This window comes from Thunnus maccoyii, chromosome 2 (assembly GCF_910596095.1).
Source record: "Thunnus maccoyii chromosome 2, fThuMac1.1, whole genome shotgun sequence".
NCBI classification, from domain to species: Eukaryota; Metazoa; Chordata; class Actinopteri; order Scombriformes; family Scombridae; genus Thunnus; species Thunnus maccoyii.
In genome coordinates this window covers 18,663,024-18,687,899 of record NC_056534.1, presented here as the reverse complement: position 1 = coordinate 18,687,899, position 24,876 = coordinate 18,663,024, and the positions used below count along the sequence as shown (strand labels likewise).

At 41.7% G+C, this 24,876-nt stretch overlaps 1 protein-coding gene across 8 annotated transcripts in view; it reads right to left on the bottom strand.

Moving 5' to 3' along the window:
- The window catches only part of dlc1 (DLC1 Rho GTPase activating protein), an 89,710-nt gene that overhangs the window by 13,753 nt on the left and 51,081 nt on the right, over positions 1-24,876 (bottom strand). For 7 of the 8 annotated variants that reach the window (XM_042389023.1, XM_042389017.1, XM_042389045.1 and 4 more), the window contains 3 exons: positions 4,348-4,419; positions 2,534-2,615; positions 1,250-1,313 (listed from right to left, as the gene is read on the bottom strand). In XM_042389023.1, the coding sequence (XP_042244957.1) occupies positions 1,250-1,313; positions 2,534-2,615; positions 4,348-4,419 (218 nt within the window). Of the gene's footprint in view, positions 1-1,249; positions 1,314-2,533; positions 2,616-4,347; positions 4,420-10,883; positions 11,216-24,876 lie in introns of those variants that run through there. The other variant, XM_042389068.1, reaches the window with a different exon arrangement.

The window sequence follows — 24,876 nt, the reverse complement described above, 5'->3', positions numbered from 1 at the left end:
GAACAAAGAGTGCGATCTATCCCTGCTACAAACAGGGCTTTTTATTAAAGTCAATGATTCAAGGGGGACAACATGAGATTTTCGTGACATTTTCAGATTCCATGGTGGCTTGTTTCTCAAGTTATGTTGGCTGGAATGTGAGATAACGGTAGTATGCTGTTCGTTGTGAATAGAGAGCGGCTGATAGGCCAATAGAGCTTTGACCATTTGTCAACATTCTGGAGATATCTTATCCTCAAACCATCAAACCACCAAAGCATTCACTGCAACACTGAACGTCACAGCAGCCGGCAGAATGAAAACTATTTATTATTACAATAAGAGATACAAGGAGCAAATGAGAAAGAACAAGAGACATGGAGATGGAGATTTAAGACAGAGGGAATGTTAAGACATGAGGAGATCAATGCATTCCTAAGCTGTCTAGGTGGGGGGGGGGGCGGTGTCGTCCCACACAAAGATGGCAAATAACCTCTTTGACTCCTCTACTCTTCTCTGTTGACTCCTGAAATGAAAGGTGACACAGAAAAGGTCATCCTAATGAATACCACCACACATGGAACAAGGATGTTACTATGTAGCACTTAAGGCCATTAGGGAATTAAGGTTGATTTGTGTGAAAGGGAGCAATTCTTGTCACAAAGTGACACTGTATCTCTGACTAGACACTCTAATTTATGTGAAACATGCATGGTCTAAAATCGGATATTCACGGAATTAGCCTCCTTTCTTTGAAGAGGAAAAACACTTTCCAAGAGGTCAGTTTCCTTGAAGGAGAAATCTGATGGTGAAGGGCGTTTAATTTATTGTAAAAACGTGATATCGCATGCACTCAAAGACCCTTACGTGCATCATCACGGACAAAAGATGTATGGTGGTTCGTTCTGCAAGAGTGCCACTAAAGCAGCGTACTAATTCCTTTTATGGTGAGCCAGAAGTATGAGGAAGTATTTGAGAAAGAAGGGGAGCACGCCTTGAGTAGGGGGAGGTCCTGGTGATTGCAACCCCTTCATTTAGACATTAAAGCTATCCTCCTTCCCCCTAGGGTCCTCACAACCCACTTCATACAGAAATAAACCCAACAGGTGCCTTCTCATTAAACAAGATGAGAGAAAACACAGCTTCGCCCTGTGGCCAAGAGTGAACTGATGGTCGAGGTGAGGAAACGCAATTGTGGTTGAGGAGATGTGCAGAGGGGCTTTTCAGAGAGGAGTGGAGTTCATGTGTGTGCATGTGCACTTAAACTTACTCGTTTTCTTTGTGGTGATATCTCAAGTCTCATTAGAGCGCACTTGTTGAGGGTGTTCAGTCTCCTGCAAACACGAAAAACACACACATACCAAACAGATTACATTTAAAACAGGATTTTTTAAAAGAATTTAAATATTCTAGCCCCCTAATTTTGAAACCTCTCACCACTCTGACATGGCCAAGAGGATGTATGATAGAAGAAAGGATGAAACAAGATGAAAAACAGAAGAGGGGAAGAGAGAGACAGAGGAGGAGCTTGGGTGCACCCAGGCTGGCTAATGACCTGCTGAAGGATAATCCCCACATGAGCGGGAAGAGAATGAGAGGGAGACAGAAAAGGAGAGACAGAGGAGAATGAAATCTGCTGGAGTGGCGACGAAAACCTGGGAAGGGGACAGAAAGCTTATCCCCCCCCCAGCCACCTGGAGAAGGGGAGTGAGGGTGGTGGGGTCCACCCTCTGGAGAGCTCTTAGAGCAGATCATGTAACAATGGAGAGATGAAGGGATGGAAACTGAGGGATAGTTGGGGGTGGTGAAAGGCTAGGAGAGGAGACATTGAGATGATAGCTTCCAGATGTATGGAGGGACACCTGCTGTGGTTTATTACTGAAAGTTGGAATTTGATGAAGGAGTCAACTCCATTAAAGAGCCGTTAACCTCCTCCTCATATGCTAATTAATATGCCAGTGCCACCAGCAAGGATGCATCCCAGCCTCCTCTATTGTTACTTTATTTCATTCTTACTTTGACTGCTATTTAGCCCTTTCTCACGAACATTAAGGCGACACAATGGATGCTGGAAACATCAAATAAACAAAGCTTTGAATCAATTTCCTCTCAAGTTGTGGATTGGCAATATGTCTTATGTCTCCTACAACATGAAAAGCAGGACTGAATGTAAAGAGCATTGCGTGACTGCAGCAACCTGCAGTGAGATATGTGCTTTCCAGGGCGATACAAAAGACTCTAATGACTGAAGTAAACGCTATCAGCCCCAAAGAAAAAAAAAAAGAAAATAAAGAGAGCAGAGGATATGGACATAGAAAACCAAGTGGGGAGAGGAAAAGTTGCATGTCTCCAAAGTGCTTATCGTGCCATTCTTTCATCTCATCAGAAACTTTCCAAAGCATGCCTCCTTTTGAAGTCATGCTTTCATGGTTTCATTTGGGGGGAAACAAGAGATAGTGTAGAAAAGATGAAGAGGAAGAATAAGAAGAATTATGTATGACATCAGAAGAAAGAGAAAGGAGGACAAAAGGGTCGGTATGACTTGTAATTTCACCTGCAGAGAGCCTCAATAGCATCCCGATCGAGAAAGTCGTGGTCTCTGGTGACCGAAGAGATGTCAATAGGAAACTGACCATCTAAAGAGAGAGAGAGAGAGTCAGGTTAGTGAGGGCATCTCCCTGCTACTGATTGGCTCAATGTGTTCAGATAAAACCGAAGATACAACCCGTAGCCCTAAAACACCCACCCACTCAAACACCCGCCAAGGCCTTCCGTCCCACCTTCTCCCCCATACAGCCTTGATGAAAAGCTAAAAGAGGAAGTAGCGTCTTAGCCGACCAAACAAACACAGCTGCAGCTTTCAGAGCCGGCAGGCAGGGGGGATGTGGAGCACAGAGGGAGAGAACAGGGGATTGATTGAAGAATGACAATAGGTACTCCACCGCTGCTCAGAGCTCCTACTTCCTCTTCTCCTTCTCGTTCTTTCTCTCAGGTCTACCTCATTAATAGGATTACTTATTCACCGAGTCACCAAATTAGTAATGGAGCCTGGTTAACATGAAGAATAGATCAACAAAACACTCAGGAAATAAAGCAAGTTTAGGTATAAGGATGAACACTTTTTAAAATTATTTGCTGGAATGCCTTGACCCAACCCAAAATGGGAATCTTGCATCCAAACCCTCAGGGGGATTAGTGATAAGAAAATGCTATTCAGGGGAGGCCAGCACCTTTAGCCTACTGTACTGAAACAGGCCTATCAGTCTGCTTATCTTTAGTGGGGCAATAGTCTTGACAGCACAGACAATAGAGATTGTCCCACGGATACAAGAGAAGGAAAAATGTGTCATGCATCGGCACAAATTCCTAATCGTGTGGAGACAGCTTCAAGCGACTAAGCAGCAAGGCTGTAAAATCTGTACAGTGATTGATTGTGGTTTGCAGTTTGCTTCTATGTTGCTGTCCATGTGTGTATGGAAACAGTCTCATCACCTTTGCAGAAACACAATAAGCTCTCCATTCAAATAGGAAACCTTTCACGGTTAAGTGGGAACGAGCAATGAACTGTTGACAAAAGTAGCTTGTCATCATCCTGTAGTTACATAAGGGGCAACTGGTATGCCCACGGTATGCCATAGTATATAGTTGGAGTGTAAAGAATGTTTGATGTATTTTGGTGAGTGCATATTTAAAACTCAAGGGTCGGGCAAAGCATTCTTTTTCAACCATTTGTCATTGCATGACTAACTTGAGAGGGTGTAGAAAACATTTTTTTGTGTTTGTGTTCATGCTAAGACAGACCTTTGGTCCTCATAAAGTTACTATCCAAGTTACATTATAGTCACAGTATAGTTAATGTTTGGAATATGGACTGCTGAGGTTTGTGTGGCTTTGCTTGTATAAGTAGAGTAAAGCGCTGGTGCTACAAAAAACTTTACTCCTCAGGAATGTTATGCTGTGTGAGGTGTGCACCAACATGCACGCAAGTCTCTGTGTTGTTGGTGTTTTGTGTGCTTGAATAAGGACATAGCGATTTTTTATATGAGCCAAACATTGTCTGGTGGAATGACTACTACTATCTCATTTTCATGCAAAAATGAGAAAAATCTCTGCATCTTAATTTAATCAAAATTCAAGAAAATGTGTTTCATTAGCTACCTAGCACTACTAGAGCTATCTGACAGATTTCAGTAAGGATTTTCTCAAACCTTCCAAATAACTCACAAATGATTCCCAACACAGCTATGGCATTCTTACACAACATCAATTCAAATGAAATGTTTTAATCCACTTATTTTCCTTTACTATCTTTGATATTATTAGCAGGGTTGGGAGTGTGGGCTGAGGTGTCTCATGACGGGTCCTTACCTTCATAAAGCTGGGCATACTGAGGGAACCCTGCTGCCCGGAGCCAGGTACAGGCCTCTTTGGCTTCAATCTCTGCAGATGAGAAAAATAGGAACAACACAGAGATCAGTTAGAGTTGTGAGACACAGCTCAACCCACCCACAAGTACACGTACAGTAAACAAACCAAACCAAATAGCCTGTGATAACAACATGACTGATTTACAAATTAACGCCCTTTTGAGAACAGCAAATAATGACACCCTCTGATATATTGACTTTTTAAAATCATCATTCAAGTGCAACGTCATTTTAAAATGATATCCTGTCAAAATATCAAAGTGAGACAAAACTCAAGGATAAAGCACAACGACATGCTAGCGGCTTATCAAATGTGAACCCCTTGACCTTATTAGCTATCTCACACTCGGTCACTCTCCTCTCACATGCTTCTAAAGCTAAAGCTCAAAGCATCATTCGTGCAAATTGTGTTAACCCACTCACACGCCAAGTGTGTGCCACTTAAGCTCACACAGACATCTCGAACACAGAAAAACCCTCTTCCCATATGACAAGACTGTTCCTACAGATGAATATGCCATTGTGTGATTTGTAAAACATTTCATTAAGATGCCTTGAAGATGCTAAATTTGTATTTCTTAGACTTAAAATCTAACAGCTATGCCTTTACTGTAGTCTTTTATGTTCTGGATGTGTCTTCAACACTGTGTCACAAACTCCACCATAACTCCTTTTAAAAACAAGGTGTGACATTTGGGCTTGTTATGCTAAGTACCAGACTGAATGTTGAGGTTCACTGTGTGTCAGAGGAGCCAATTATCCGTGAAAGCCCTTTAGATGACATATGCCAAATGGTTGCCCACACCCCTGCCTCCTCAATTGCTCCGTCACCCCCACAGCGAGCAGTTTGTAGACAGAAGACAGACAGAAACATGTCTCCAGGCCTTAAAGAGCTGACTTTACAATGTCCTCTTTAGTGGAGTTGACAGCAAGTACAAATGTAGCACAACCTTGAGAAAAACTTGTAAACAAAACCTGTGGAACAAAGCCAGGAAAGGACACTGATAAGAAAAAATGGATGAAAGTGACAACATATAGACTGCAAAGCACTAAAGTGAAATACTTGCTATTTAAGGTACCAGTGCAAAGCAAATCCATGCAACTGTGGGGAAAGTCTGACAGGTTAGTCAAATGTTTCTATTTCAAGTTCCACATTCCTTGCACTCAGACATTATAGTAATGCCCCTTACCCTTTTAGTTGGGGTGCAACGTTTGGCTGAGCATGACTGAGCTAATAGTAACCACCGGTGAGGAGATGCAGAGTGGTTTATTTTATCTTTTAAACACCAGTCTAGCAGTTCCACCTCATTTCAAAGCTAAATTACACCCAGGGATTGATACTATTTTAGCACTAGCTCAAGAACAGGAGCATGAAAGGAAAACAGAACTTGCCTCAGAAGTGAATGAATACATCTTAGTGAGATACAGAGATAAATGTGTAGTAAATAGTGACATTAAAAGTGTCATCATTAAAAGTGAGACATTAACAACAATTGACTTGACATGCACAAAGAAAGGTAACCATAAAAGACAGACAGAGAGGTCAGAAGAAGACTTTTGCTGCAAAGGGTCTGGCCTAAACCATATATGAGCATTTACATACCAACAACAAGCCTAGACGGCAGACAAACCCCTTGACAACAAGGTGTGACACGACCAACACAGGGTCTCCCCTCTGCCACTGCAGGGGCCAGCGACTCCTGAAGCAACCACTGTGACACTAGCATGCACCCAAGTGTCAAATAACATATTAACAGCTATGTTTTACTAGCTAATTCATTTAACAAATGAGCTCTATTTTTCCCTGTGGATGTGAGAAGGCATGTCTCAGTAGCCATGTGTGTGTGTGTTGCACCTAGTATTTTTGGAGCGTAGTGAACCAAGAGGAACATAGAAACCAAGGGGTAATTATACCAACATTCTTGAAAGAAAGCCCAGCGTAGGTCTACAGATTCTTGAGTTCGCTTGTGTATCAACGTGAGTGTGTGTGTGCGCGCATGCAAACTCTGTGTGTTTGCAAAGACCAACCTCATGTTTAAAGACAAACCACTCAAAAGACAGTAAAGCTATTGAAATGCAAATTAGACATACAAACACATGGTTAGCTTTCCATCCCCCCTAAAACTCTCCAAAAAGGACCATGGGATCCAATAAGTGCCTTTGGAGGGAAGCTATCCAGTGACACACCCCATTTGGCTAGCATGTGTGTCAAATCTACTTTACAGTGACATAATGTGAACTTGGTGTGCCTCGGAAACAAAATAATGACAACAGCATTCACCACGCAGATGCATCAAACTGAATAATATTTGTCAGTGCTCTACATTGTCTCCATTCATTCACAGAGCGAAGCAAGAATATTTTTCTACCTTTTGTTTGGCTGCAGGAAGTGAACAGGGGCATGGGGCATCTGGCACAAACAACCTAACAATAGAGCCGCACACACACACACACACTCATATGCATCTGGAATTTAAAAAAAAAAAAAAAAAAAGTTGGATCAGCAAAGCAATGTTCACAAGAATATCCCAGAGACTGCGGTCATAAAAATGTCATTCTGCAACACCCCTCCCAATCCTTTACATTTTTGTTTGCTTCGATAACTTGAGATTCGTGGGTGTATTTTATTTTTTGTCTTCCCTCTGCTTTCCGCCCCAATTCCTTAGCCCTCGCCAGGGAACTACCTCACTTCCTCTTCCTGCTTCCCTCACAGGAAGAGAGCCGAGCGGCGCTGCAGTGGCCACCGACCACCCGGCTGTAAGACCCTGCCTTCGTTTGTTCCTGGCCAGATAATAGGCGGGGACGCAGCCAAGACAAACAATGGCTCCGGTGATTGTGTGTACCTATCAAACGTCCTCATGGTTCAGACAGTTATAAAGCCACACTGGACAAATGTTTAAGAGCAAGCGTTCAACACTTAAATATGACAGCGAGAAATATCTATCACCTCAAAGTGAAGTTCGGCACCTTGATAATCATGGTGATATTTGGTTTGCGTGTGCCAAGTTGGCAGAAGTAAAACAGATTACAAATGTGAAAAGAATCAGGCCAGCACTCAAGTTTCAGAGCCAACTACACTACTGAAAATACTACACGTCCTGGCAAACTAATTATGCAACTGATTGCACGTAATTCCTTCTGTGCAATGTCATTTCTGGAACAGCACATTCGAGACACATTCTTTTTCATGTTTAGATTGTCTTTTTTTTAGTGACAACTGTTTGAGAGGAATGAAAGCAAGTGCGGATAGATTTAGCTGGTCTAAAATACACACCAGTTGACAAGTACTTTGTCAGCTTTGTGCCATTTTGACCCTGTTGACTTGAGGCTAGGAGCTATAGGAGCAACATAAGGTATCAGCAGCATGTAATTTCCTGACTGCAAAAGGTAACCTTCTGCTAGTACATAAACCAGACCTTCCTCGTGTTTGGGAACCCCATCATCATCACTGGTTGTCTGGTTGGCTTGGACGTAGAAAGACAGCTGGATAGATTCATCTCTGAAGCTGACCAGACCAGAACTTCTTGTCCTACTGAGGGGTCAACACAGGATGTCTGAAACATGTCCGTCAGCTGGGACAGAGACAGATTGAATGTGGCTAAAACTGAACCGGCCTCATTGGGACAACAGTTACATGGATTTTAGAAAATGCTTCTCTCTGTATTTACATAAATGTTTGACTACATGGAGAGAAATACAGAGAAATCCTCTCAGGAGGAATGAAAATGTCAGCAACACATTAGTTCTGGCTGATGTGAATGAGCAAAAACAACACAGTGAGACACACTTCTTCTCAGCGGGAAAGAGAGATGAGAGCGATTATTAGCAGATAACATGACTAATAAGAGCCAAGCCGAAGCTAATCGAGATCTCATATGGATCACGAGTGACTTTTCTCCTGGAATTTAGCCAAAACTGAACTGGTGAGTGGCCGGTCAGGGTTAAGCTTCATCCACTGCCCAACGGTATCGATTTCTAAAATGATCTTTTCTTTGCTTTTCTTTTGCTTGCTCTCACCCTCATCTCATCTGCTCCCTGTGCTTATTTCAACTCTGCTCTGGCCCTTCTCTCCTTTCCTGTGGCAGGAAATTCTCACAATTGCCGGCCACAGTTTCCCTCCATCGCAGGAGGGTCTGGCTTGGCTGAGTCTGAATGCTAAGCTCCAGTGGGAGTTTGTCAGCAGCTAGCAAACAAAGGATGCTGCTCCCCACCTCAAAGGCTCTGCTACATACATGGCAAACTGGATGTCAAGAGTCTGAATACAGTTATCACTGGGGCTGGGTCTTTGAAGTTGGCAGATTGAGAAGAATGCTTGACTAACAACTGTTGTGAATTGAGGTGGCTTATCTGGAATTACCCGAACATGGCGAGGTCTCGGAGTGCCAACTGTGAAACAACCCAAAAAGCAGTCAAGAGGGTTGTTATCAACTCCAGGTCTGAGTGGGTCTTTCTGAAAGAGCTGCAAAGTGGGTCTAGACAGGTGATGTGATAAACCAGGCCAGACTCAGTAGTTATCTACAATAATCAAGGCAAGGAGCCAAGATGCTGCCAGTGTTTGTCCTTTACCTCAACAGTGACAAGGACAAACTGTATTCTTGAACTTGAAGAACATGTTTCTTACTGATTCATGATCTTAGACTTTGTGAAACTATGTCCTGGTTGAACACAATGTCCATTACAGCTTGTGTCAGTATGATAACATCTGGTCAACTAGAAATACCTTTTTTTTTTAATGTGACCAATGTAAATTCCCTCGAGTACTCTGCTGGAATGCAAAGATGGGCGATAACAGATTTTATTCCTGATGGGTATCATGTTTTGTGATTCCACGACTGAGACAGCTGGCGTTCCCTGAGAAGCTCTGGCTGTTAGCTAAGTGAGACGGTGCCAGGAATATCACCATCTGGCTGGCCTCAAGCTATGCCCCATTGACACACACACACACACACACACACAAAAGAATAATGAGGTTACTACCACGGTCCAATCCAGTTATCTACCATCAGCCGGCGCAGGCACGCATACACGGACACATACGCATGCAAACACACAGCTGGCCAAGATGGATCATCACAGAGCTAACCCCAAAGGCCCCTGTGCTCCCTGATGACAGATTTATGCTCACACAGAGGGTCCTAGATGTGGATCAGGTGACCAGGCATACTGAAAGCATCTGATAGGCTTTCCACAGACAGATGACAGCGTACCTGCCAGGACCCCCTTAATAACTTTTCATAAACAGATGTCAGGACAGGGAAGGTAACAGCAAAAATGAACATTTGTGTCTTCTCACAGGACATAAAGAAACTGTGTGCCGGATGGATGTAAATCCTGCAGATAAGGCCTCAGCTCACATCCTGTTTCACAGAGTGACAATGAAACATGCTTCCTTCATTTGCTCTTCTCTCAGAACAGCCAGCATCTAGCCACTAAACTACTACTACTATTAAACCATCTTGTCCTATCCCTGATTGAAAGAAACAGAAACACGTGTAGTGACAGAGATTTGTGGTTCCTTTTATTACTGTTACCAGATTACTCTTCTGTCTATTTAAGAGTCACTCTTAAGTGTGTGTGTCAGTGTCGTGTCTCAGCTTATGGATATATGGCTCAACTGAACCCAACTGTGCTCCTATCTGTTCAGACCTGAGGTAGCTGATAAGAAGCCATGTGTTGGAACAAACCGTTGAAACAGTTGAGACAGAGGGCCAATGCCCACAAATTAAGTTACACCGGCCAACGCTGCTGAAAACAGGATCTTATACAGCTTCAACACATCCCCTCAAACTTAGCAAAAGGTCGGCACTCAGGCAAAAGGCACAAGCAGTTAAACAAAATGTATAGGCACTGAGATGGCAGAAGTGTCGCGGACTGGTACAATACCAATAATCTTACAGAACACTAAATACGATTTAGGCTGAATATTCCAGTTCACGACCCTGTTTCCCCACACGGATCAAAGTTTCGTTTTAATCCAATTCAAACAAGAGCGTGCTAACCTGCCACAGGGTCGCCTCGGCTGTGTGCGTAAAAGTGGGAGATTTTAGACAAAGATGTGTATGGAGTCTGGAAAGCATCCCTGACAAGCTGGTGTGTAATGTGGGAAAGGTTGTAAGTAAAATAAACCTGGGGGGGTTTTAGTGAGCCGTGAACAGGAGTGGGGACATTGGAGACACGGAGTTATGGGCAAAGCGGCGAGATTTCTTATCTGACAGCCCGCAGCAGTGTGCCTTAAAGAAGACTTAGAGAGTGTTTTACTGAAGCTGAAATTCAAGCAGATCTCCAGAATCTTACATATTAAAAGTGTCTAGTAACAGGCATGTTGTGGACTATTACTAACAGGTTCAGGCTGTATGTGTCTCCTTATTGATAATCACGAAACCACAGAATGTATCACCATTTTTTTTAACTTTTAAAAAGACATTTTAAAATAATTCTTTTACAAAACACTTATGGTAATTTCTAAAACAGACTTACGTGTTAGTATCATTTTATAAAGTCTCGTTCGCGACCAGCCTCAGCATAAAACTCCCGGCTGCGCCCCGGCAGGCTCCGACTGTCCAAAGTCAGGTCTACTCCACTGTTAAAGCGAAGCCCGCATGATAAATCCAGAGAAAACTCAAACTACACAATCGGCAACAAGTGTCCTCTGACCGTTGCGCGAGACAGTAAATCCATGGTTATAAATTGATTGGGCTGCGATTGACAGAATTCCACAATCTTCAAATCCTCCCGACGCCGTGTGTCCCTGCGTGCAGCGCGAAGCGGTCCCCCAGCAGGAATGTGAATGGAGAGTAGAGTGATTCAAGCTTTAGGAATGGGCAACTCTGCCGTGGCTCCACCCCACCTCCACCCGCTCCGCTGCTCCCCACCTGATAGAGGCTGGAGACACACTCAGTTCATAATGTGTAGGGTGAAGTTTATAACGAGTGCAATATCTGTCATAATGCGGTCAAAGCGCACAAATCATCGAAGCTGCTCTTATCAGATGCTCGTTTATTTTACCGTAACCTCTAATAATCTCATTTATTTTTCTGTTTGTTTATTTGCTGTTCATTTAATGTACTAAGTTATAAGCCATATGTTTCATAAATGTTACAGCAACCTTTATAAATCGAAAGTAGACTCCCCAGTATTCATTTCAGCTCAACCAAATCCGTCCAGTAGGCAGCAATTGACTCGGAGGTTGGCACCCAGTTTGCATATCATTAGAAAATACTGGAGACAACTGAGAGACGCTCCTTTGTGCGCCGAGATTAGTCTGAAAGGCGCAAGTGGTGCAGTGAAAAGAGAAATGTTGCAGGTATGGTAATGCCTTTGCCTTTGGCGCGCCTGACGCACGTACACCACGCTCAGGTTGACTCTGCAACAACAAGTCTGGATGATGTAAAGTTGATAGTATTACACTTTGATCACGCTTTGTAAGTATCTACAAAGAATAAGTAATTATATGACAAAAAGACGAAGGTAAAACAACTTCAATACCATGAGGGCACACAGTTTGTGGAGGTGGGGGGCGGAGAGGGGGGGGGGGTGCATTACTCATTTATAATTGGTCTATTTCAAAACAGCCTGTCGAGTTTTCCAGTTTCCCCTCTTCCCCACAATCCTTCGGGACTTTTCATCCACGGTTTTCCAAGAACTCTTCAACGACATCAGCATTTTGGCATCAGCCAGCTCTGTGTTGTTGTCATAGTAACACACAGGCGCTGAGGTGGTGCACAAAGGGAGAGCCAAACGAGTCACCATGTGGCAGGGAAATACATGTAATCCAAAGCTTGGACGGTGAGTGAGGAGTCAGAGTGGGGAAAGGATGATGCAGAAAACCCTGGCTAACTGTGCAGTCTGCTGTTGGCTGCCATACAAGGCCCAGCTGACAGAGTCACAAGTGATTCACTCAGAAGAGATCCTGCCAGCTAATAAAGTCAGTAAAATCACGAGGCTTTTATCATTAAAGGCACATAAGGAGGGCTGGGTATCATTTTAAATTTTTACATTAGTTTCGGTATAACAAAATAATACATTTTTTCAATACTGCATTCAGTTTCAAGAATATAAACATGTTTCACCTACAAAACTCTCCCCTTTTATCAAATTTCATAATGCATCAGTGCTGACTTGTCTTAATTCTGTTTGAGGCCCTTTTTGAAAACATGAAAACATGCTTAACGGCATCGCATCACCTCAAAACTTTACACATTTTCCTAATTTCATGGATGATTTTGGACAATTTTTTTTTCCTGTTTGGGGTCTCAGCTGTAAAACAATGGATTTTCATGTTCTCTATATCTGTCATTGGTGTTGATGGTACATTTTACTTAACACTATCCAACCCAAATTCCAAATTAGTCTGTTTGGATTTCTGTTATTTTACTTTATTTGATCAAAGAGTAAGTAAACAAAGAATCTGACAAAGCATTCAGTATCAACTTGACAGTTTTCAATATGTCACATTTCAGCCGGTACTCAAAAAGCATTGAGGTTTGCTACCCATATACAGCTAAAGAGAAAAATGATAGCTATATACTGTAGAGTAGGACTCAGTAATGTGACTAAAAATACACAGAGGATCATTAGAGGTCATACGTATTATGTCACCAGATCAGCACTAATATCAGTGCGCAAACAGCAAATACATAAACGGAAAACATGTGAGCTTTTGAGCTCATAAATTGGGGAAAACCTTGTGATTTCTATCCTAAATCTGTGACCTGAGGGTAAGGAGAACGATAATTATGTCTGTTTGTGTGTGTGTGTGTGTGTGTGTGAAGGAAAGCGGCTGAGATAGGGGAAGGATAGAGAGAGAGAGAAGGAGAGAGAGAGAGAGAGAGAGCAAAGAGAGGAAGGAGAGATGAAGAGAGATTACCAAACAAGGCCAAATCCCGGAGCCACAAAACCCGACCACCCAGAGGCTGCACCCAAAACCCCAACTCAAATCTACCCTCAGCTGAGATGGGTCAACAACCCTGCACAGAGATGAGAGGGTTCAAGCTCTCAAGTGTTTCTGTGGTGATAAATACACAATAATGCCAGCGCCTGTTGATGAACGTGTGTGGTAAAGTGTGAGAGACCAGACAAGCAGTCTGCTGCTGCTGCCAGTCGCTCGGGGGCAAATGAGTGTGTCTTAAGAGTGTCTACAATTTTCATTCATCAAAGCTTGCCAAAGTCAGTTGCTTGTTTGGCTTATGATTCAGATATAGATCAAATACGCGCGAGTATAATGAGGGCTTTGGACAAAAGAGAGGAAATCAGGAGATGCAATCACAAGAGATTAGAGTCTGCATTAAATTCAACTTTTCTTTGGAAAAGTAAAAGAAATAACCACTTTTTTTAAAGGTTTATCATGAGGGAATTTTAGTGGATTATCTTGTGATTCATAGTATATTGCACTCATGTTGCTAGCTGTTCCATATTTATTTAGAAACAAAAAAGCACAGGTGTTAAAAACAACACAAACCACAGACATTTTTATTTTTCATAAAATTGGCCCTTTAACTTGTTGCTGCTGGGTTGTTGGGTGAAGCTACTGTTGTAGGTTGTAAACTTTACAGTGTCACCTCTGACCCTGAGACACAAGGGGAGTGTCTGGAAGAGGAAAATAGAGAAAGTGAGTATGAAAAATGATAAAAGACCTTTAGATATAAGCCTTTATAGAGACAGTGATAGACAGAAATAAAGAGAAGACAGTGAAAACATATAAAAGACAGAAATATAAAAAAAAAAGAAAATTGAGAGAAAGATTCAGAATAAAGATGAAAGACCCCCCCCCCCCCCCCTCCCTTGCCATAGAGAGCCCTCCTATGGGATTGCCTTGGGGTTTATGCTCCCCTCCTCTACCATTCCTAACCCCAAACAGCGGGGCCAGGTGAGGGTCAGCGGACGGACGTGTCAGTCCAACACACACACACAAACACCCAAGGCCGTGTCAACAAAGACTCACAAAAGAGATAACCAAATTATGGGTCTGCAGAGGTCATAGCACCTCTCCTGAAATAGAGATGAACATGTGTAAATGTCTGTTTTTGTGGGTAAAATTTCTTTAAATTAAGCCCTGAAGATGCTTTTCACCACCTAGCACAACCAACCACAACAGGTGATTTATGTGTTTACTACAATGCCACTTACTCATCTTACTGTGTGTGTGATTGTGTTTTATTTAGAGACACAGAGGGCGAAAGAGAGAGAGGCTATCACTACTGATCTGTACGACCACCACTGTCCTTGAAACTTGAATCCAAATGCCTCCAATGACAAGCCCGTGTCCTCTGCCTTTCACTGATGCAGTTTGAGATAATGAGTTTAACTGCTGTGTGTTTGTGTGTGTGTGTGTGTGTGTGTGTGTGTGTGTGTGTGTGTGTGTGTGTGTGTGTGTGTGTGAGAGAGAGAGAGACCAAGAGAAGGGGAGGAAATAATCTTTTCATAACAGGAATCTCCAGAAATAGCTCATCCATGGTCTTTGGGATCAGCCCAATAAGACAGTGATTAGAGAGAGAGAGAAAGAAATGGAGAGAGAGAGAGAAAGAGGGAGAGAGAGAGAGAGCACATACTTCTACACACAATAGCGAGGAGGAAGTGTAGGGAGACAGCGGCCAGGACCAGCGCACACACAAACACACACACAAACAAAGGAAGTGTGAAGCAGACAGCGCACCAAATGCCTCGCCGACACCCTCTCCGGGCTTTGATGGACTGACCACGATCACAATAGAGGCAGGAGGCTGACACACACACTTACAAAAACAATGGATCTGTGTTGCACTAGCATGTATTTTTCATCCAGATGGTGGACTTCAAAAAAACAAGAGCTTCATGTTGGATCATCCATTTATAAGGTTCTTTTTGTCTACAGTAGAAGTAAGGGTGTATTTAGATTATGGCACAAGAACAAAAAAAAAAAATCTAAAGCAGGAAAAATGAACCATTGAGGGAAGGTTGTTGAAGATATGCATTGTGCAAGGATAATGAGCTTTTAAGTGATGGAGTCTTGAGTGTGGTTTAGTCTTCATACACATGCATGCATACATACACACACACACACATTTCTTCAAGGCAAATTAAAAAAAAAAAACTGAGCAGAATCTTACATTTTAAACAAACTAAACTGACCAAAAATGAAAAAACATCAAGTTTCACATTTGATTAAGCTAAGTTAGGTTTCAAGTAGCCTGGATAATGTCCTCCTCTTCATAACAAGATTGATTGTAAAGAATCTTCATACCACGGACATTTTTCCTCCCAAAGTACCAGACACATCATTAAAAGTATAAACTGTTGTGTCTGAAAGAGACTCAATTACAGATGCTGGGTACAAGTACAGATGCTATAGACAGTAGGGCTGCAATTTACCCACTTACCCACCATAAACCAATGGATTATGATACCCAGTTTAGAGGTCCACTCAGTATTTAGTATCTAATACCCAACACAGGGCCTGTTCAGTTTAATCGGGTTGGGTAGGGTGCCATTTCATTGCTGCAGGTCTTGGGTCTTTAGGTCTAATACAGAGTGGATCAGAGTGGACTCACTATTAGCTCTTTTCATGTGGTATGTCACAATTATCACAGGAGAAAATGCATTTTTTGGGGCGAGAGAGTATGAACTGTGAAATGCAGGGAAATTGTGATACTCTTTGACTGCGACTGCTCGTTACTTGGTGGTGCATCATATGGCTCTCAGTGATAGTATTAGGGTCTGTTCGGATTGGTTTATGCATAATCATTGTGGGGTATTTCCGGATCGGGTTTGATTGACCTTGGTCTCCTTTAGACTGGTTTTCCATTGGTTTGGTTCAATTTAAATCCAAAACAGACCTCTAACCTGGTAACATCTCAGCCCTGAACTTCTCAGATGTGTCAGACATCAGCAGTTTCATATTCAATTGCAAACTATTCTTTTACTCACATTTTCTTACTCAAACAAAAGGAGTACCTAGAACTATTAATGCCCTGAGTTAAATTTTTTTCCTCAGTTGACTGTAAATCCTGTTCTTTGAGAACTGACATCTTAAAAGAGTTAAATCACTGTTTCCCCCTAAATCACTACCATGTGTGGCTTTTGCTGAACCTTGGCTTTCAGACAATGGCAGCGAAAATTACAGTACTGGCCAACACTAATGTGTAAATGCTAAAGCAAACAGTGTGAAAGTTAACATATACATACATATGTACACTTACACACAGAAACACACATGTGCAAGGATAGTCACGCTGAGATCAGTGGTCCACATGTTGGAGTATCAGATATTATATTTACATTTAAACAGCCATGTTGCACACAATGTTAACTGTCTAGGAAATCCACTGATCAGCAGTTCTCTAATCTCTCTCTCATCCTGCAGGATGAAGAAGCCAAAAAAAGAACACACACACACATGCAAACAGACCCAGATTATTGCTCATATTTTTCATATTAGTCATGCATGAGGAAACCAGATTAGTGATGGTTTGCTTTAGGCTGGAAGAGGGATGGAATAGGAAGAGCAGAACCAGACAGGCAATTGTTTGGGATTTTGGAAAAAGGCAGAAAGGTATTAAGGGAGGAAAAAGTTGACATTAAAAGTTGCATTTGGAGGGTGCAGGAAAACAGAATAAACAGGTTGTTCAGATGGCAAGATGAGAAAGCAGGAAAAAGAGGAGAAAGTAAAGATTGTGAGGACACACAACAAACAATAGAATCCGATATTTATCATTCAGTGTTATTCCCTCCAAGTATTATAGTTAACATGTAAATTAAGTTGAACAAACTAGTATTCCACCTTTAAATGTTGTAAAAACTGCTGTGGTTTTACTATGCACACAGGTTTATTATTGACATTAATGTCACTGCTCAGACCCCAAAAACAGTATTTTATGGTAAAGTGCTGTTTTTCTAGGCTTGCAGTGAGTAAAATAGGCTGGTATGCTTTATTTCTACAAGCTCTAACACTGGAGAAATGGCATTTCAGCACATAAAGACTTACTATGTGTGTGACCACATTTTCTAAGAATTACAAGAGGTGGAGGTCTGCTTGGGAAACCAACTGAATACTTGGGGAGTGGTTAAGGATGCCAAGCATATGGCTGTGAAATGAACACACAGCAACATTTTGAGCTGCGCCGCTCTCCCTGGAAATTTCCAGAATTCCTATTCCAAACCAAGTGAGGTATAAAATACTTGCTGCTTGGAATAATTTGAGCTCTACTTCCAAACTGAACACGCTGGCTCATCAGCTAGATCAAAATAATCCAAACTAATTTGTGTCTCACTCATCCTACATGACTATATTATTCATAAAACAAGCACTTAAAATACAGTTCCTTGTAAGAGATGGTTTTAGTTTTAGTTTTTTTTGTGTTTTACATTAAGTCTGTTCTTTCCATGTTACCTCTCTTACCTCAAGCATTTTGTAATTACTTAAAGCTGCAATTCTCTATGGTCACCATTAAATTCCACAGTTCAGATTTCTTGGTCGCAATCGCGTTGCTGATCCCATGCCTTGCGTGTCTTGTATGCCAGCAGGTTATAGTGAGGATTTTGTCTCATTAGAGGGATGACAGAAATGTAGTGACAAGGATACCTGAGAATGTGATGTCTGTTGGTATTGTCTGACATCATGATGAATTGTTCTGGATAAGGGCAGAGTTGGCAGGTGTCTAGAAGAGTTGGCATGAGTGTATGCCAACTAACTTTCAGCAGCCATGAATCATGGGGCCTTGGGTGCAAAGTTTAGCCTTGCAACAACATTTGTGGAGGCTAAGTGAATAAGGAACAAGGTGGGAGTGGATGGATGTCCAACGTGCCAAAGAGATATATGACATCAGGATAAAAAAATGGGTGAGCGTGTGTGTGTTTCTTTCTGTTTGTATAAGTGGTATGTTATTATCTTGTAAATATTCCTATGTGTCCTGCATGTGCATGTCCATACTGAGGTGTCCCATTACACCTTTGACAATAGAAAGTGCAGAACTCTCTTCCCTCTTCTACTCTCTTTCCTGTTTTTGAATTTTGTCATGGAGTCCAATACATGTGGAGTGAAGACCAAATTCCAAAGTACCATATATCCATTCTTCCTCTGTGCAGAATCAGCCAATGAGTAACGCAGGAAGTTGATGCTATAGTCTTCCCTGCCCTGACCCATGACCTCCTTTGAACCCCGACCTCTAGCGAGCCACATGACAGACCATGCAGACATCTAGGCTGTCATGACAAACACAAACCAGGTTCAGCTGGGAGATTATTACTGATCCAGAGGCTCCTTTGCAAAAGTGCAACCAGGAGCCCAGAGAGTAAAGGTTTGAATTTCAGAGTGATTTCTGTCAACTCCCGACTTCTTACAGCTCCTGTGTCTTGTGTCATTTTTCAGAAGATAAGATGAGAAAGTGGGCTACTACAGATCAAAGAGAAATGGGATAAAAGACAGACATACCATGACAAATCCTACATCAAAATCACAGATATAAGTGCCTAAAATCTAAGCAATCAATCTCTTCTTCATTGTAGAAAACCTTATTTGATAAAACTGATGCAGTGATTGAACTTTCAAAAGTTTTGATACTACAAGCCAAGATGTCAATCATCTTGAAATTGTAGAGGTTAGAAAAATATATTTCAGTCACTTAAAATCTATTTGTGTAAACTAAAAAATAATGCTTTCTTGATCTGTTATAGCAGTCTAATATCTGATTAATTGCTTACCTTTGGTATATTGCCGAACCAAACAAGAAACATTTGGTGACTGTGGCTGATGTTGACACAACTACAACTTTAATGACTATTGCATTGATTTGACTCTGTTGTGTTTATTGCATTGGTAGTAATCATCCAGTTAACATTTACTGTAATAAATATGACACTCTTTACAAAAAAAGATAAATACTTGTCACTGAAACTAGCTTATTGACAAAATTGCAGGTGCAATTCCAATAATTACTGCTGTTCTGCCCTCCAAGTAGAACACGTCAGATTAAAGGACTTTTTTGTCTCTCATTTTGCTTTCTGTGCAAGTAATTTTCTGCCCTTCAGCTTTTGTTTGACAAATCGCAGCAGGGAGGCCGACATCAGCCAGGGGATATGAACTCATTCCTCATGTGACAACCTTGACCTACTAAACTGGAGATGGGCATGAGACTCACAAGACAAATGCCTTGCACATGCAGGAATAAAGGAGATTCAGGCAGAAATAGCTTTTTGAGTGCGCCTGAGCACATCTATGCATGTGTGGACGTTTATTTGCATGCTTGACATGTTTTTAAGGTAGGTTTCTGTAAGCACTGACCAACAAGGAAGGTTTTTGATATGATTATGAAAGGCTTTACTTCAGTCGGAAAATCTGAATGTTTATCTTTATGCATAGCTGGCCCAAATTCAGTGCACAGGAATCTAAGGAATCTGGTGAATTAAGCCAAATACAAATAAACAGTAGGAGGATAGTTTATGTGTTTAGCTGTAGAAGGAGAGGGCAACATCCCTGTAGGTATGCAGTGGACAGAACTTCATTATGAATGGACTGTAACCTGTGTCTTCTTAAAAAGAGAAAATTTGATACTGTAAATAGGATTTGGGTCAAGCACTTTATGGGCCAAACAAAATGATTAACCAGCAATTTTAAGTAGTTCATCAACTTTGTGCTTCCTTAAACATCAATAATAATAGCAGACAATGGTATATATATTTAAAAGTCTTAAGTCTAAGTCTCTGGTACATTTTCTCTGGTACACTTTAACACTTTATGTGATTAGCCCTGATGCCCTGAGTGCTCTTTACCCACTCTTTCTCTCTGTCCTACACAGTTGGTTTATTTACTTTAGGAGCTAATGGACAGCACTGATGTGTTTGAGGGTGGGGACTTCGGGTGATGAACAGGAGCCGCAGTCAGACATGTGACTCCCCCCTCGTCCCTCTGCTCCTCATCGCTCCCTTGGGGATGATAGCTCGACTCCTGAGTTTGGAGGGGGACTAATACCGTCCAGCTGGAGGTTGGCAGCAGTGACAGAACCTCCATATGCCCAACAGATTGGGCTCTGGCTCTCATCGCTGACCTCCCTCTGTTTATCCAGTCCCCCCCCCCCCCCCCCCCCCCCCCCAATTTCTCCATGAATGAAGACATTGGAGTGGACAGGAAACTTAAAACAGGGACACTGGAGAGATGAGCAGAAATGCAAGAATGATATTGTCACTGGTCCAAACCACTATGGCAGATGCATGAAAATAAAATATTATGTTAATAGTAGTTGTGACGAAAAGCAATGGGCTAGATCACCAAAATGTTGAAGTGCACTGGCAGCAGTTGTGACAGTTTGAAGTAGTCAACTCAGGAGCTTGCCAAAGCTGAAGTGAAATTTTGCTTTCTTGTGTTGCAAAATTGTTTTGAAAATAAAATGGGAAAAAGCTGTCATTTTGTCATTTAAATTGCAAGAATCCTAGAATTTTATTCAAAGGAAAGTCACATGATGTCACAAACAACTGTATTTTCTACAGACAATGATCCCTGTTTTCTCCTAGGACAACAGAGCCCTTGTAAAAGTTGTGTCGAGACGTTATAGCCACAGAGAGATCAAAACACGTCATTGTCTTAAGAGAAACTGTTTCAGATTTTAAGAACCATAAAAACAAGACAAAACCCCCTTTGCTTCCTGGCTTTTAGTGCTAATGGCTTTAAGGCAATGAGGCAAGCAAAGAACGAGCAAATAAAGAGTAGGAGAAGAGGCTGCATGTTTTGAACTCAATCCTCAAAACTTTCATGCTCCTGAGGCCTCAGACAGTCAGGCTTTTCTAGCTCACGTTTCAGTGCGTGCATATTGGTAAGAGCCACGCAGATGGTTCACATGACAGCTATACTGACCCTGCAGAAACACAGGCGGAGATAATAAAAGACCCAACATGTTTACTATTTATTAAGTTTCAAATGAAAGCTATCTGAGAAAGGGACCGACACACAAACAGGAATCTCTGTAAAAAAGGAAAATTGGAGGTCCAACGTCACCTCAGGCAAAATCAAACAAGCCCTCAACTTCATAGCACTCCCAGATCATTCATTTAACAACCGATGAATGAAAAATGTTGTGTTCAAGGGCAACTTTTTGACCTGTCAGGGCATTTAGTGCAAGAAATGCTGGACACACATTATGTTCACTGACGCTGACCTCACACACACACAAAAGACATTAAGTTGTCAAAGTGTCACTTAGCCAACATGCTAATGCTAAGCGCTCCAGTGCTTGTATTATTACCAGCTGTGAGGAGTTAAAGTGGAGGTTGGCCCGGACACGGAGGGTGACAACACTCAGCGAGTGGCCTTGTGTCCACCCATTCAAGGGTGGCAAAGGGGTTACGATCCCAAAGTGACTGTGAGGTGAAAGGTCACCAGCAACACCTCTCGATCTGAAGTAGAAAAGGATATTAAGTGGCTGCTCGGTCTAAAGAGAGATTATGTCAAAGCTCCGTGGAGGTCTCCATTGGGATGAGTGAGGAAAAAGACTCAAAATTAAGTTATACTAGAGAGGCCATGTCAGCACTAGTCCAGCGACTCAACTTGTGACTCTTTAAGATTGGAAAAAACATCTCAAGTCTCTCAAATGTTGCTACAGATACAGATTCTATACAGTTTATACAATGCTGAGTTAACTTGATACCATTTGGTAGTCCAGAACACAACTTGTGATGGATCACAATGTTGTCCTGACACAAGCTTTCCCTTTGAGATTCTTAGAAAAGGCTTTTAAAGGAACCGGCAGGGGCCTGAGGGCATCCATAACTCCTTCCTCAGAGGCTCACCAGAACAACTGATATATTTTTCTTGGTGCAAAGCTCCAGACCCCTAACAAAATTCTTACTGATCAACAGACGCTTGCTGGAATCACAAAGTCCCACATTTAGTTAACTATCCGGTCTAATTATTGACAATGGCTTTATCCAAGTACTGCAACACAATTTTAAGAAAACAATAGGAGGCCATAGTAATAATATTTACAACACTGTCTATCAGATCTAACAGAGTGCATGGAGGGCAGTATAGGTTAAAGAGGTCGATTTGAAAATGTTCCTCTTAGCCGGGATGCTTATGACTGTGATATGGTTTCAACTGTCAGGGATCTTCAGTTCCTCCCTAACACAATGACAAATGCAGAATGGAAAGTATGAGGAGATGGAAAAAGGGAAATGTCTTAGCCTGGGGATCCTGAGCGGCTGTCAACTTCCTCATAAATAAAAATACCAGTCACTTTCCAGCGTAGAGAAAATAAGGATTCAAGAACCAGGTCATGCATGCGATAGAGGTCGTATGACAGCCAAGCCTCCTCCATTAGTTTTTTTTCTGTCAAAGCACCAACATCGACTGTCATTCTGGATTCTGTAGAGCCATCTGTGATCAATTCCCTTCCCAGTTTCTTTGGCACATCCACTCACTCTTCATATCAACTACCATCTGTCCCATTTCTATTTTGATGCAGACAATGGATCTCATCCAACTTGTTTCTAGTACACATTGTATTCTTGTGTTTGCTTGCACAAACAATCCACAGAATCCACCTTTCTTCCAGCAGAAGTACAGCGTGGAAACAATGTGTTAGCAGAGGTCTAAGCATGCAACTCTCTCCTTGACATTTAAATGTTTGTTCACAACCCTAAATCATCTTTTGGTGATGTTAAAATGTTCAAATTTGTATACGACAAGTATCTCCAAAAACAGTGACAAGTCATCACATTAAGTTTGTATGATTTATTTTAATTTTATACACAGATGCGTTTTGTTGATCTGAGAACTAGACTGAATGAATTAAAGCATGTCAGTATTGAGTTCTCCACATTAAACAGCAAAAAACAACAAAAATGACAAATATAAGCGTTTACTGATCTAATGCCATTATAGACAGGACGACATCATTTGTTAGTGACTTCCAATAGCAAATCCATTTTATGATGTGACAATGCCATAGTTAAGGTTTGGTTAGGTTTAGGCACAAAACAGCTTGTTTAGGGTTAGGGAAAGATCACGATTTGGGTGGTTTGGGTTCAAATTACTACTCCAAAAGGTTAGACCTTTGTCATCATGGTTACAAAAATACCCAGTAGGGTACAGTTGGGGAATGGCTGCTGTCATTGTTAAAAGACAACAGTGTGGGCTGTCTGTAGGAAAGAACAAGTCTCAAGTGTTGAAGTACTGATTTACTCTTTCATCCAAATGACTTTTACTTTTTATCTTCCTTTTTTGGTTGTAACACCCTCAAAATGTCTGTTACTTTGTATTTTTCAACCTCTGGGACTCATGCAGTCTTGTGACCTCAATGGAAAAGAAAGGCATCTATTATGAGTACAAGATAAAAATCTTCATAAATATTTGCGATCAACTGTTCAGATAGATGATCATCCTCAAGTAAAGTATACTGTCTGGGTTATTTTAAACCGATGTGCCCGTGTCCCGTTTTTTCAATGATACCATCTTGCTTAAATGCAGCTGGCAGGCCGGTGGGATGATGATAATCACAGGGTGTCTCTTGCGGGTGACTGGAGGGACACATGAGAAAATGGGTCAGTTTTTGTTTCTGTAAACACTTGGACAACATCTTCACCCATTTCTAAGATCATTTCATTTAATGGGATGGCTGTTAGTGTCATACTGTTCTGTCAATATAATTAGCCATCCTTCTTTGGCCCCTGGGATTCTCATATTTTGACAGTAGGGCTAGTTGTCCCAATTGCCAATAGACTTAAGGACATCTGCCAGTGTTGTGAATCACATGGCGTTGTGTTAAATTGATGACTATCCAGTTTGACATCTGTATTTGGACTTTTCATAAGTGCATCATGCTTTTTCTTATTGGAGATTCCATTTCGAGACCAGATTCATTCCCATTAACTCTTTGTTGTATTTGAACGGTCAAAAAATACCAACAAGAGCAACAGGATTAGCCAAAAATCTCCTGTGGATTGACGGAGTAAATTAAAGATGGCTAACCCTCTGAGACTTGCAGGACCCTCAAAAAGCAACAGACACAGGAAATTAAGGCCCACTGGAGAGTAAACAAACAACATACCATGAGATCAGGCACCCCAAGAGGCAGTTAAGTCACCAGAGATGAGACCATTTTAATGGGGCACTAAAACATGTTGTAAGTACCCATCTGGAATAGATTCTTCCGGAATGTGGCTGTTTTACAACTAATGGCCAGTAACAAGTCGTCACGCCATCATCTTGTTTCACATCACAAGTCTTGTTAGAAACTACATCGGTATGGACAGGTAATACATCTTGGTGCTTTTAGGACACTAACTGCCATACCAAATATGAAAAAGACAGCTTTGTCATTCTGAATATATAGAAACAACTAATCAGTCCATATGGACATTTGCATCTGTTCACTGTTACTTGGATGTCATATTTTGACCTTTGCCTCCCATCTTCCCTCATACCTCACAGGCGTGGATAGATGGATGTGCATGGAGGAGGTGAACAAACCCTCTACATACGTACACACACAGATGGTCACACACTCTT